This window comes from Sorex araneus, chromosome 3 (genome assembly GCF_027595985.1).
Source record: "Sorex araneus isolate mSorAra2 chromosome 3, mSorAra2.pri, whole genome shotgun sequence".
Classification (NCBI taxonomy): domain Eukaryota; kingdom Metazoa; phylum Chordata; class Mammalia; order Eulipotyphla; family Soricidae; genus Sorex; species Sorex araneus.
This window is the reverse complement of record NC_073304.1, coordinates 154760818-154774240: the sequence shown is the minus strand read 5'-3', so window position 1 is coordinate 154774240 and position 13423 is coordinate 154760818. Positions and strand designations below refer to the sequence as shown.

Genomic DNA, 13423 nt, shown 5'->3' with positions numbered 1-13423 from the left:
GGCCATGTCCAGGAGGGCTTGTGCCATGTCCCATGTTCCAGGGAGGGCCGGGTGCTGTGCCTCGCCAGGAGTGAAGTTGTTGGGCCTGAGGGACACATACCCCCAGGCCTGGTGGTGAAGCCCGAGACCCCCCCTGCTAGTTCTGTCCTCGCTCCAGACGCCTACTCACCCCGCAGAGCCACAGAGAGAGCTGGGTGGGGGGTGGGGACACGCCTTCCCACCGCCAAGCATGAGTTGGGCCTTCACAGGACGGGGCATGCAGACAGAAGCCGCAGAAGCCTCCTGTGTCCAGCACAACGGACCGGGAGCAGGGAGAGAAGGGACACGCACGGGTTTCCCTGGCCAGGAGGGAGCCCCACAGCTGGGCGCTGAGGCCTGCTGACCCCTGTGGTGCCCAGAACCACCACAGCCAAGCAGCTTCGCACCCCAGGGCCCGGGACCCAAACAACGGGGCTGGGGGCTGCTTAGGAGACCCCCAGCCCCAAAAACCCAAAGGGTCTCCCTGCCGAGAAGGGGCAGCAAAGGGGAAGCAGTGGGGGCTAAGGCGAGCATGCTGCCCCAGGGGCGAGGCTGCAGGGCACGTGGCTCCCATGGGTGGGGAGGTCTGTCCGTCCATCCGTCTGTCCATCTACTTGGCTGGCTCTTTTCCCTCTCCTAGAGGCTAAATCAGAATATTGCTCCCACTAAAACCACCGCATGAGGTCAGGAGGCAGCCCTGAGGGCGCAGGACAGTCAGTCTGCAGTGGAGGTGGACGGTCCATGAAAGATGCGTGTGGCCCTGCCCCCATCAGCCCTGTCCAGTCCTGTTCTTTCCAGGCAGGGTAAAGGGGGGCACAGTTCCCTCCCGGGCACCACATACCCTGATGGAGTTGGGGTCCACAGACAAGGCCTCCGAGCAAGCCAGCCCCGTCACCGTAATGCTGATGAGTTCAGGACTCGAGGTGCTCTGGGCTCCGAGGCCAGGGACCCCCTTTCTGCTTCTGTCGTGAAGAACCCGTGGGCACCTGCACCCGCGACCCCACCCCAGCTCCAGCGTGTGCCCTGCACCCTGTCCTCGGCAGGAACTGCATGCCTGCTCTCTCCAGAGCCTGGTCTCTTGGTCCCCTCTGGCCCAGGGAACCTGGGAGAGGCCTGCGTACACCCCAAATTCCGCGATCTTAGAGAGGAGCAAGCATCCCTTCCCAAGGCCTGGAGAGTCGTGAGTCTGTCGAGTGGACGGAGGCGAGATGAGACCCGCGCAGGTCCCAGGGCCACTGCGGGAGCGGCCCCAGCTGACCCCAGCTCCGCCTGGTGGGGCCCCGAGTCAGAAAGAAAAGGCTCCCCTGGCATCAATGAAAATCAAACGTGCTTTTAAGACAAGTGTTTATTCACGTGGAGGCGACGGGAGCGCCATGAAGTGCGGGATGCCGTGCGATTGCGCACCTCCCCCGGCACACGCCTGCCCCAGGGCTCCTGCTCAGAGGGGCTGCTCTTTGGCTTCTCTGACCCGGTGACCACGCAGCCAGGCCAGGGTCCAGCAGGACGGGCAGTAGCAGTGACAGCAGTCGGGCCCGGGAGCCCAAGCCACGACATCACTCGGGTTCTTAAATCGACAGCAGAGGGGTTGCTCTGTGGGGGCCGGGGTGGCCACGACTGTCCAGAGCGCAGGCAGGGCCAGGCCACCCTCTGGAGAGTGGGGAGAGGGACAGGAAGGGCGGGCGAGCCCATCTGGAGTGGGCGCCAGGCAGGGAGAGTCCTTGCAGGAGGACCCCCTTCCCCAAGCAGCTGTTGGGGCCAAGTCATGCCCCCACTGTGCAGTCTCCGGCGTCTGGAGGGGCCAACCTCATGGGGCAAGGGGCTGTGCAGGCAGCAAGGGAAGGACCCACTCACAGAGGACACCCCTCCAGCCCGAGCCCCTGCCCAGAGCCCAGCGGGGCCTCCCTCGGCACCCAGTAAGCACGTATGCTCTGGCCCTGGGCAAGCACATCCTCACTGTACATATACACGTACACACCCCTCACTGCACACACATGTGCACACACTCTGCACACAGGCACATGCACACATACCCTTCGCTGTACATGCATGTACACATATGCCTGCACACATGCATGTGCACATGCATGCCCCTCCCTGCATACACAAGTTCACACACATACACATGTCTGCACACGTGCACACATGCCCCTCACTGCACACACATGTACATATATGCCTGCAGATGTGCACATACACACATACCCCTCGCTGCACATGTGTGCACATACCTGCACTGTATAACACACATGTACACATATGCCTGCACATGCACACACATGCCCCTCACTGCACATACAAGTGCACACACAAGTACACATACGCGTGCACGTGCACACAAATAACCTTCTCTGCACACGTAGGCACACACCTGCACTGTGTGAGCACATGTACACATGCACACATATGCCTGGACAGGCACACACATACCCCTTATTGTCCACACGTGTGTACATACCTGCACCATGCACACACATTTACATATGTGCCCAGTGTGCATACAGACACATACACAAATGCAGAGGCCCACATGTGTGTACACACATGCCATGTGCACTATGAACCCCCACCACACACATACCAACACAGTGCACATATGTACCTGTGCACATGCATATACCCACATTGTGTGAAAACACATGTTCACTGTACACACATGCACGTGTGCACACATTCACATACATGCACTGCACAATGCATGCATGCACATACACACCATGCTCACACATATCCGCATGCTCACACACATACCCACACTGTGCACAGTCCTGTGTGCATTTACACATACATGCACATACATACACTGTGCACACATGTACGTATTCACACATGCACACCCTCCTGTCCCACTCTGTCCAACACGGAAGCAGAGCGGTGCCTGCATCCCCTCAGCCCCTACCAGGACCAGGACTTGGGCCCGGCCACCCCGCCAGCTTCAGGGCAGGAAACAGCAGATGGTGAGAGCCCTCGAAGCTCAGCACCACCCACCTGCCAAGTTTGATTTCTATATTGTCTCTTAGAAGGGAAAAAAAAAGCTTACTGAAAAAATAGTGCTTTTATTTGCTTTGAGTTACATACCTGAAGTTCAAAAAGTTAAGCCTCTAGTTGCCAATCAAGTTTGCGCTCAGAGGCGCTCTGCACGCGCTGTACGACGGTGGGTCTCGGCAGGCCCCACCCTGGGGAGCTGGCTCTGGGCCACGGGCCTGAGCCAGCCCACCCACACCGAGAAGACAGCAAACACAAAAGCCAACCCCCAAGGCTCCCTCCCCACACCCCCGAGAAAAACAAAAGAGAAGACGGGACGGGGACATGAAGGCGCCAGAGGGACGCGGGCGTCCCGTCCAGCGGGTCTCTCCAGGACAGCACCGGGAGCACCCGGCAGCAACTCAGGAGACAGCACGGGGCAGGGCATCTCCAGAGACCTGGCCGGGGGAGGGCGCCCGAAAGGAAGCAGGAGGAAGGAACCAATGCGCTCGGAATGAGCACGCCCGGGGCCGCAACTTGACAGGGAGGCGAAGCAGGAGGTGGCCCGCCACCAGAGGTATGACATGTGGGGTCTGCGGGCCGGCCAGTCACGGGCCTGTGGCTGAGCACTGAGGAATCGGTGCCAGGGTAGGCCAAGGAGGAGGGAGTCCAGGGGACCCCACCAGGCGGGAGGAAGCAGCGTGCCCGCCCCCCCCCCCCCCGCCCAACCTCCCCGCTTCCCAAGGCAGAACAGCCTGGCATCACCTCATGACTCAAGACAGGCTCAGGAGATCTCAGAGGCCCAGGTCTGGCCCATGTAAGGCCCTAAGTTCAGGCCCAGCACCACAGGCCCCGAGCACTGAACCCCGGGCACTACACGGGCAGTGGAGAGTGCCCAGAAGTGGACTGGGGCCCCCTAAGCACTGCTTGGGAGCCCCGAAGAAAAGAGTTGGTGAGATTGATGTCTAAGACTCGGTAAACGGAGCCACTCTCGCTCACTCAACAGTCCCCTGGGTCACCCCAACCCCAAGGGCCAGCACTGGGTGGTCTCTCAAAGCACTGCCTCCTGGCCTGGATCCTGGACAGAGGGCAGGACCCCTTCTGCACTGCCGGGGTGTGGCCTCCGTGCACCCCCCTTCATACTGCCCAGCACAGCTCGGCAGGCACCCCCACCACGGGGCAACAGGCACACCCCCTTCCCCATGCCACTGTCCACGAAGAACGACCTTGGACTGGCACTGTCCAAACTGGGGCTGCAGGTAACAGAACTGACACCTACCCAAGGGCTCTGGAGCCTGCCCAGCCCCAGGGCACTGGGCAGCACAGAGCCCATGCCCAGGCAGTGGCCAAGCCCAGGGGCTGGACCCAGGCACCACCCTGTCCCGGGGCGCCCAGCTCTCGGAGTTCAGCTGCCCTGGTGTTCAGGGAGGCTGCGAAGCCCTGGCCCCTGAGCTGTCCCCTCCCGGCACCACGCGGCTGGCGGCCAGGGCGGCTCGAGGCCATCCCACAGCCCACTCCGAGCTCTGCCTCTCCCGGGAGCCCCTGTCCCGGCGTGCGCTGGCTCAGTGGCTGGACCCGGAGCTGTCCCTACAGGTCTGCCATGGACCGCGTGGAGAGCGGCTGGGCCTGGGGGCACACGTGGCAGGGCTGCCCCCGCTAGGGAGGAGGAGGGGCCGGCACTGCTGCTCGACAGACATAGGCAGGGGGAGCAGGAGCTAAAGAACAGTCTGGAAACCCCTTGGTGTAGCAGCTTTGGTCAGCTCGAGGGGTGCAAGGGTTGCACGGAATTAGCTCGAGCTCCCTGTAAACCCACCAGGAGGAGCAGACGGTGGCCCCTGAACACCCCAGAGCCAGGGGACCCTGGCTGCTGGCCAGAGATGAGCACAGGCAGAGCCCCACAAGATCTACATCGTGGGGCAGAAGCGTCAGGCCTGGGGCCACAGTTCACCCTCAGCCCGTCCCCCTGTTCCCAGAGTCCACAGCACTGTGCCCACGGCAGTCGCCCTGAAGGCTGGCCTTTGGTTGAGGAGAGGGGTACTGCCTACTTCACGTGGTGCGCAGCAAGGCTGCCGGCTCTGCTGGGTCACTGGCCCCAGGGCAGGCCAGGGAGCTCTGGAACAAGAAGCACCCAGGGGAGCCACTGGCTGCAGGGGAAACGTGGGTTCTGAGGTCTGCAGGGCACCTGCTGGGCCAGCACCAGCCCTGTCCCCCGGCTGGGCCCGTGCCCTCTGCCTGCTCTGGAAATCCTCACCAGCCACATGCCATCATGGCCAGGGTTCTCCACTGTGGGGGACCCACCCCTTCCCAGGGGCACCTGACCTTCCCTAATGGGTAACTTCCTGCCCACAGATGGGCTGCCACTCGGGGCCACTGAATGCCCGGGCAGGCGGCACTGGCTGTGAATCCGGGCACGGAGAGGGTCCTTCCTCGCCGCCTCCTTCCACTCTGAGAAACGGGTGCTTTAGGGCTGCCCCCACCCCCGGCGCCCCCTCCTGCCTTCTCCTCACCATCCCCTCTGGATGAGACCACTCCTGCTTAGAGACCCAGACCCTAGCAGTCGCCCTCCTGCCCGTGTGCCCCTGGAGGTGGAGGAGCACGGTCCTGGGCAAAGGGAGCCCAGAGAAACTGAACAGGGGCCTCGGGAGAAGAGGCAAGGAGCGGGGAGGGCTTCAAGGCAAGAGTGAGGGTCCCAGACCCCACGGGCCCAATGGTCCCACTCAGAACATCTCTAAGCACAGGTAAAAAAATAAAGCAAGCTATGACTTCATATAGATATATAGATATATAGATAAGCTAGCTAGACTCCATATAGGTTTCCTATTTATATATATATATATATGCGCAGGGGGCAGCCCACCCATCCTGCCCCAGTCTCCTCCACTGCCCACTGCCCGGCTGTCCCTCCCATCGAGAGCCCCCTCGGGACTATTGCATCTGATCCTGGCATCACCCCTCCCCCCACCCTCTCTCCTAAGTTCCCTCTCTCCTTAAAATAGAGCAAACTATATATATGTATATAATTTTATATACAATCTCCATAAAAATACACTAACAGTGGCCTAGTACTAATTCCACCTCCTGCCCCAAGAGCAGTCTCCAGCAAAGGAAGCCAAGGGTCTCCTAGGCCAGCTACGCAAGCAAATCTGTGGGTCCCCATAAATCTCCTGTACACAAATACACCCCCCAGCAGCCACTCACACACACCACTCACACACACAGACATTCCCATTCAGACACATCTATGCACTCACACACACACTCACACACACTCACGCACTCATACACTCACAAACTCAAGCACTCACACAGACACTCATGCATTCAAACACACTCATGCATTCACACACTCATGCACTCACACATTCATACACAGTCAAGCGCTCACACACTCATGCACTGACACCTACTCTCCGCCTGTACTCAGGAGAGGAAAGTGGTGTGGACAGCTGACGGCTCGAGAGCAGTCCCGGACACAGTCCAGTCTCTTGATCTGCATCTCTCTGATGATTAGTGATGCAGAGCACTTTTTCATGTGCCTTTCGACAGTCCAGTCTCTGACACAGGCCAGGTGCCCCAATCCAGTCTCTCCAACCTGGCCAAGGTCTGTCCATGGACTCCACAGACCTCTCACTGCCCATTGGAGGCAGAAGCAAAGGTTGAATGACCAGTTCTTTCTCACAGGCTGCAGCATGTCCTGGGGGTCAGTGCCTCCCATAGAAATCAGGCCTCACGGAGGCCCTGAAGCAAGCAGGAGGGGGCTCACCCCAATAGGAGCCCCCTAAAGCACCCGAGAACATGCCCGCAGAATTTCTAGGGCCGAAGATGCAAAGTCCGCCGCGCCAGCCCTCCTCCCCTCCCACCCACCAGAAACCATGCACAAGGCCAGGTTTGTGAGGGGGGAGACTGGAGAAGTCCATATTGAGGCCCCCTCTGGTGAGATGGGAAGGGGGGACAGGCCCTCCAAGTCTCCAGTCATCAGACGCCTGCACTGAGCGCCCAGAGTCACAGCTTCCCCCTCCCTCCTCAGGTCAGGGACCCTCGCCAGGGGCACTGCATCTCCTTACCGACCATGTCTGGGGATATGAGGAGGTGGGGGAGGGTCAGGAATAAAGCTGGACCCCTCTGGGGTCAGTGCCAGTGGGAGGCTTAGGGGTGGACACTGTTGGCCAGCAAGGCCAGCACCTGCTCCTTGGCCTCAGGCTCCCTACTGGTGCCTCGTGTGGAGGACCCAGGGTTCGGGGGTCTGGCCTGGATTCCTAGGAGACTCTTACTCCCCTTTCTCACATGGGGTGCCCCCTACCTGACGTGGAAGTAAGGAGCAGGCCACAGGTCCACGGGGCCACCTCACAGCTGAGGAAGGGCTGTCCACTGAGCATGAGTTGGCCACCACCGTCCTCTGCCTCATCTCAGCTGCAAGGTTGGGGGACAGCTGTGGGTCACAGACAGAGGGGAAAGACCAACCAAGTGGGACACACGGGCACACGGTGGGCCCAGGGGTGGGGACACACACTCAGGACGAGTCTCCTTGAGGACTGAGCAACAACCCCAATCAAGGAAGCTGAACGGCGTCAGAAAGAATATGTCCATGTTCCGTGTGGGCACTTAGTGTTATAGGCGGAATCTAGAAGCAAGACAGTCCAATGAAGCAGCAAGACCATGAGCCAGCCCGGGGCGCCCTCCCCCGCCCCCCCTGCTCCCCAGGTCCCCTTCACGGCCACACCTCAGCCTACCCCGCCCCAAGGTAGCCACCGCCTTCTCACGGGACAGTCCTCAACGTGTACACTGCACCCAGGGAACACCAAGTGACCGTGCACCCGAGGGAGGTGAGGCTGTGGTCCCTGGCGAGCATCCTGCTGTCCCCCAACACCCCTACTCTGGAGCCACCTGGAAAGGCAGTTCTCGTGAGTCTGGGCGGCTTCCCCTGCCAGGTCACTTCTCCTTCAGGAAATCGGCACTCACGTCCACCCTTGCCCTCCCACAGCACCTTCAGTCTGGACCTGAACCTCGGTCACCCCTGATACCCGGCCCACCCCGGGGTGCCCGGCCTCCACCCTCCCCCGAACTCTCAGCCAGATGGACACACACCCTGTCCCCAGAGCAGGCGCCTCCTCACACCCCACCCAGCCCCACCTTCCCAGCAAGGCCCACCAATGCAGCTTCCTGAGCCGCAGCCCTGAAGGACCCTCGCCTTCCTGCCCTTGGGGGTCTCTACATAGTAATAAACGACGCTTCGCCTGGCCCACCCCAAGACTTTCTTTTCTTAGCCAAGTAGCAGCACGAGCTCCAGGCTCTCCCCACTCACCCAGACCAAGCCTGGGAGCCTGGCTTTCCGGGAATGATGGTTTGTGGCACCCAAAAGGTGCCTCCTACCTGAACCCACACAGCTGCTTCTGCACACAGACTGTCCGCACCTGGGATCGACGCAAAGCCGGCAGTGAAGAGAGCCAGTACTCCCCGCCCCGGCAGCCCACACGGGCCTCTCCGCAGCAGGCGCAGCCCCCAGCTCCTCGGCAAAGCTGCCAGGAGGCCCCCCACCATCGCCCGAGGCAGCCCGAGGCCTCCCACACACGACCCCCACGTGCTCTTGGCCCAAGGCCCCATGGAGAACCTTTCGCCCCGACTTGGTCACAGCACTGGAGCGACTTTCCAGGCCAGAAGCCACAGGGAGTCACGGGCACGGGGGAGACAGCTCACGCCGGGTGAAAGAAGGCTGAAGGGAACACCCCAGAACACAGAGGGCACATGCTCCCCGGCATGGCCATGCCCCCACACGCGCCTTCACCTGCGTGCACGCACTCAGCACCATGGTCCTCAGGCACCGCTGAGCACCACCACACATGTTCTTGGGTGCTCACACCACGTACACACAACCAGCACGTAGGTGCCCCTCCCCCCCACGCTCACACATGCCCACGCCCATCCTCACACTCACCCGCATGCATGTGCCCAGCACCACGGCCCCAGGAACAGCTGCGCCCCCCACAAACACGCACGCTCGCGCACACACGCACACAACCATACACACATGCCCACACCCATCCTCACACTCACCCACATGCATGTGCCCAGCATCACGGCCCCAGGAACAGCTGAGCGCCCCCTCACCACCACACACACACACACGCACACGCTCACACATGCCCACGCCTATCCTCACACTCACCCGCATGCACGTGCCCAGCACCACGGCCCCAGGAACAGCTGCGCCCCCCCCCAACACACACGCACGCGCACACACACGCACACAACCACACACACATGCACACACCCATCCTCACACTCACCCGCATGCATGTGCCCAGCACCAGGCACCCGGGAACAGCTGTGCCCTCAGCACAACAGGCACCCACACCCACCCACGCCTACAGCCACCCCCTCGGGCATGTGCCAGCATGGATGTGGGTCGCTCAACCCCTTCACCCGGCCACACAGCAGGACTCTGTTTGCACTTGAAGGCCCTGAAGGAAGACAGAGGCCGCCGGGCAGCAGGGACAGTCTGGTCATCGGAGAGACGCGTGGCCGGGCTCCCACCCTTTGGTCTGAGTGCTGAGGAAAGGGGCAGCCAGAGCAGAGACCGAGTCAGCACCTGTGTGAGCTTTGGGGGCTCCCCGGCAGCCGCAAGCGCGGCTCCCGTGACGTCCTCCAAACCTCCTGGTCATTGCTCCCGAAGGCACCTCGGGGCTGGCCACTCCCAGCACCACAGTTGGGAATGGGACAGTGGGCGAACAGCAGGTGCCAGCATGCCTTCCAGCCTGGAGCACCAGCGGGAGAACAAAGGCCACCGGGCACCGGACCCCGCCAGACCCCCCCAGTGCCCCCGGAGGATCTCGGGGCATCTCTGGGGCATGACTCCAGGGGGAAGGCAGCCCCCCAAGGGCCAGGGCCCCACAGGGGACTGCGGGGAGGGGGGCAGGGTCTCCACCCCCGCCACCTCTTTTGCCACAACTCATCACATTCTTGGGATGTGTGTGGCAGGACAGCAAGGGTGGTGAGAGAGAGAAGCACCGGGCCGGTGTGGCAGAGAGGGGTCCCCGGGAGAGGGCCCCCCGCACCATTCCTGGTCACGACAGGGCAGGAGCCGCCAGGGTTCTGACTTGGCCACGTCCCCGCAGGGGCGGCAGCACCGAGAAGGAAATACTTCAAGACGTGGGGGTCCCCAGCCCGCACCGAGGGAGCCGCGGGAGGCCAGGCGGGGGAGAACAGGAGGACCCGCTGGGCGCCCTCCCGCCGGTCGTGGGCAGCACCATAATCTCAGTGGAGAAAGAGTCCCGTCAGGAGACCTCACGGAAGGAAGCTTCAGGGTGCCAAGTTTGAAGTCGGATGAGATTTTGGCAGAGAAGACTGGGGCACGGACCCCCGCAGACCACCCTGGCCCCGATTCCACAGACACAGGATGGGCAGTCACCCCAGAGCACCCCAGAAACCGGGGCTCCCCAGCTTCATCCGCCCCCCTTGGTGGGACGGGGCGGCCGAGGCCACGTGGGGTCGGCGTGCGGCACGTGGGTAGCGGGGCAGGGTGCCGCCGGCGGGCGCCCCACACGTGGCAATTAATCAATCTGGGAAATTAGCTGCAGCAATAGGGAAGGAGGATCCTGTCGGCTTTGGAACAGCCTCCGGGGGGCCGGGCCGGAGGCAGATATAAATAGCGCCGAGCACAAGCTCCACAGCACAGAAGGTTCCAGCAGGGGAGGCCCTTTGGCCACGGGGCTTCCGGCCCTGCGGGAGCAGAAGGGGCTGGAGCACGGCCGTGAGCCGGGGGACCCGCCTCTCAGGCCCGCTGTGAAGCAGCTTCTGGCCGGGGTCCCGGGCACAGGCGGGAAGACACGGGTGCTGGCCCTGGGCCTGCCCCCCACGTCCCGCCATGCCCCCACAGCAAAGCAACAAAGGCCTGCGTCTTGCTCAGGGGTGCCGACCCCTGCTGAACCCCCGCCGTGGCAGGCCCCCACTCAGCTCTGCATGGGTGAAGGCAAGAGACGCAGGGAGGGTGCCGGCCACCAGCCCCCGCCAGGCCCTGTCCTCCTCCGCCGTCAGGCCCAGCTGCACTGGGCTCCCGCGGGGGCTCCAAGTCTGGAAGATGGTGGAGGGGGCGGGGGGGGGGGGCGAGGCCGCTCCCTCCCGGAGGAAAGTGAGAGCGGCAGACTCTTCCTCGTCCACACTCACCCAGGAACGAGGGCGGGGCAGGGGCAGGCGGATGGCTCCGGACCCCCGTTACCGCCCCATCTCCACCCGCTGCTGCTGAGTGGTCTGCGCTGGCCAGCCGGCACCACGTGGGGACAGCGGGCCAGAGCTTGGAGGGGGCTGCAGGCCCACGGTCTAGGGAGGGTGAGGCCCCCCAACCTTCTCGCACTGCGGGGGCATTTAGAGTAGGGGGGGTCACAGAAGAGTGGCGTGGCCAGGGTCGTCCTGATCCATGCTGTTGAGAATGGCCGTCTGGTCTTCCGGAAGCTGCCGGTGGCACAAGTCTGAGAGGCGGGCAAAGGGGTCCGGCCGGGGGTGTCTCTTCTTCTTCCGGAGGGAAACAGCCTCGTCGGGCCACAGGACCTGGGAGCTGGGGAGCTGCTGCGCCTGGGAGGCAGAACCGTCTGGGGAGGGAGGAGAGGCCAGCGGGTGAGATCGCGAGAGGTTCTGCACCGGAACCAGGGGCCACCAGGGTAGGGATGGGCAAAGAGAAAACCCCGGCAGCAGACAGCCCCCCACTGACCCGCAGGGTCCCCGTGCCTGCCCTCTGCTGCTTCTCTGCACTTCATCTTGAACGTGTTCACTGCTGTCCACTGCCCTCAGCCCACCCTCATCCTCCCCCCAGGATGCTGGACTTGAGTCCCCAGTTCTGTCCAGGCCACCCAGCCCATGTGGAGAGACCGAGAAACCCTTGAGGACTCTGGGTGGTTCATGACTGGGACAGTGGGTGGCAGAGACAAAGACTACCCAGCTGGGGCTGGAGCCATAGCACAGCAGATAGGGTGTTTGCCTTGCACGCGGCCGACCCGGGTTCGATTCCCAGCATCCCATATGGTCCCCCAAGAACCGCGAGGAGTAATTCTGAGTGCAGAGACAGGAGTAACCCCTGTGCATCACTGGGTGTAACTCAGAAAGAAAAAAAAAAAAAGACTACCAGTCCCTGAAGGACAGAAACAGAAAGAGAAGGGAAAGACGCTGGAAGGGATGTGGAGAGAAATCAGTTCCCGACACTTCAAAGGACGCCATCATGGCTTCAGGCCCTGAGACGATGCATAGCAGGAGATGAGGGGACCGGCCTCCAGGAGGGGCGGCATGAAGGCCCATGGGGTGAGCAGGGCACAGGGAGGCCAAACACAGGTGGAGGAACCTGGAGTATACTCTTGACACACCAGAAGCTTCCAGAAGGCCCTGAGAGAAAATGTGAGGTGGCTAGGCCCATATCTGTGTCCGGGACGCCTACGAACACCAGCAGGGGATGACCGAGTATGGGGCGACCGCCGTGGAGGCAGGCGTGGGAGGATGACGCTGCCATCTAGAACACCTCTGGGTTTAGTTCGAGCAGCTGAAATGGAAGAAGGGGCTGGCGTTGTGAGGCTGAAGCGGAGCCATGACAGGCTCCACTTTAAGACCGAGACTCAGCAGGTCTAAGTTCCAGTTTCCCCTCTCAGAGAGTCCCGACTTCTCAGAGAACAGTATCATCCTGGGCAGGTAAACCGCCTACCGGGTAAACTGCAATAGCCTACTGGGGTAGGGGCATGGGCAGTGGCGCCCAGCCAAGTAGAGAGGGCCGAGGGGGTGCAGTCATGGACCAAATATTGGAAACATAATGTGGCCCCCTGGAGCCATGAACTGGAAACACAGTGCTGGTCCCTGAAGTCACAGGACCAGACAAAGACAAGAACTGGAAACATACTGCCAGTGCCTAGAAAAATGCTGTGATGTAACCAAACCCTATATAAGCTGCTCAGAATTCGGAGTCGGGGTCCTTGTCAAGACACCACTGGTATTGGATGAGACTGGACCCTAGCTCAAGCTAGCGATAAGCAGCCTCACGTCTGGTCTGGTCAATGTGGAGTGAAACTCCCTTCCCGGGACATAACAGCGTCAGGTTGTCTTATCAATGGGGCCAAGAAAATGGGTGTGAGACCTAAGGGCGAGGGCAAACGTGGCTGCCTGGGAACTGGGTGGAGGAGACGGCTTCTATTCGGGCACTAGTGGCGGGAGACCTGCTGAGGAGAGGCAGATCAGGAGAGAATCATCGATGACAAGTTTGGATGTACCCAAGGCTTATAGAGCAACCAAGTGCAAACAACTAGAAATCAGAGACAAGCCTGGGGCAGATAAACCTGGGCAGATAAACCGGAGAAGAGACTGGGTTTCTGACAGACCCCTTGAGACCGGATGGGAGCCAGGTTGATATGGAGCTGACAGGGAACCAGCCTGACAGGAAGCTGACAGGAAGCCCGGTTGATAGAAACCTGACAGG

At 61.6% G+C, this 13423-nt stretch overlaps 1 protein-coding gene across 6 annotated transcripts in view; it reads right to left on the bottom strand.

The window, feature by feature from the left end:
* Nucleotides 1–3051: 3051 nt before the first annotated feature.
* Nucleotides 3052–13423, bottom strand: part of IGSF9B (immunoglobulin superfamily member 9B) — a 76351-nt gene continuing 65979 nt past the window's right edge. For 3 of the 6 annotated variants that reach the window (XM_055133355.1, XM_055133358.1, XM_055133356.1), the window contains exon 20: nucleotides 3052–11561. In XM_055133355.1, coding sequence (XP_054989330.1) covers nucleotides 11353–11561 — 209 coding nt within the window. In that variant the 3' untranslated portion in view covers nucleotides 3052–11352. The remainder of the gene's footprint in view (nucleotides 11562–13423) is intronic. The other 3 variants (XR_008629350.1, XR_008629352.1, XR_008629351.1) reach the window with 2 other exon arrangements.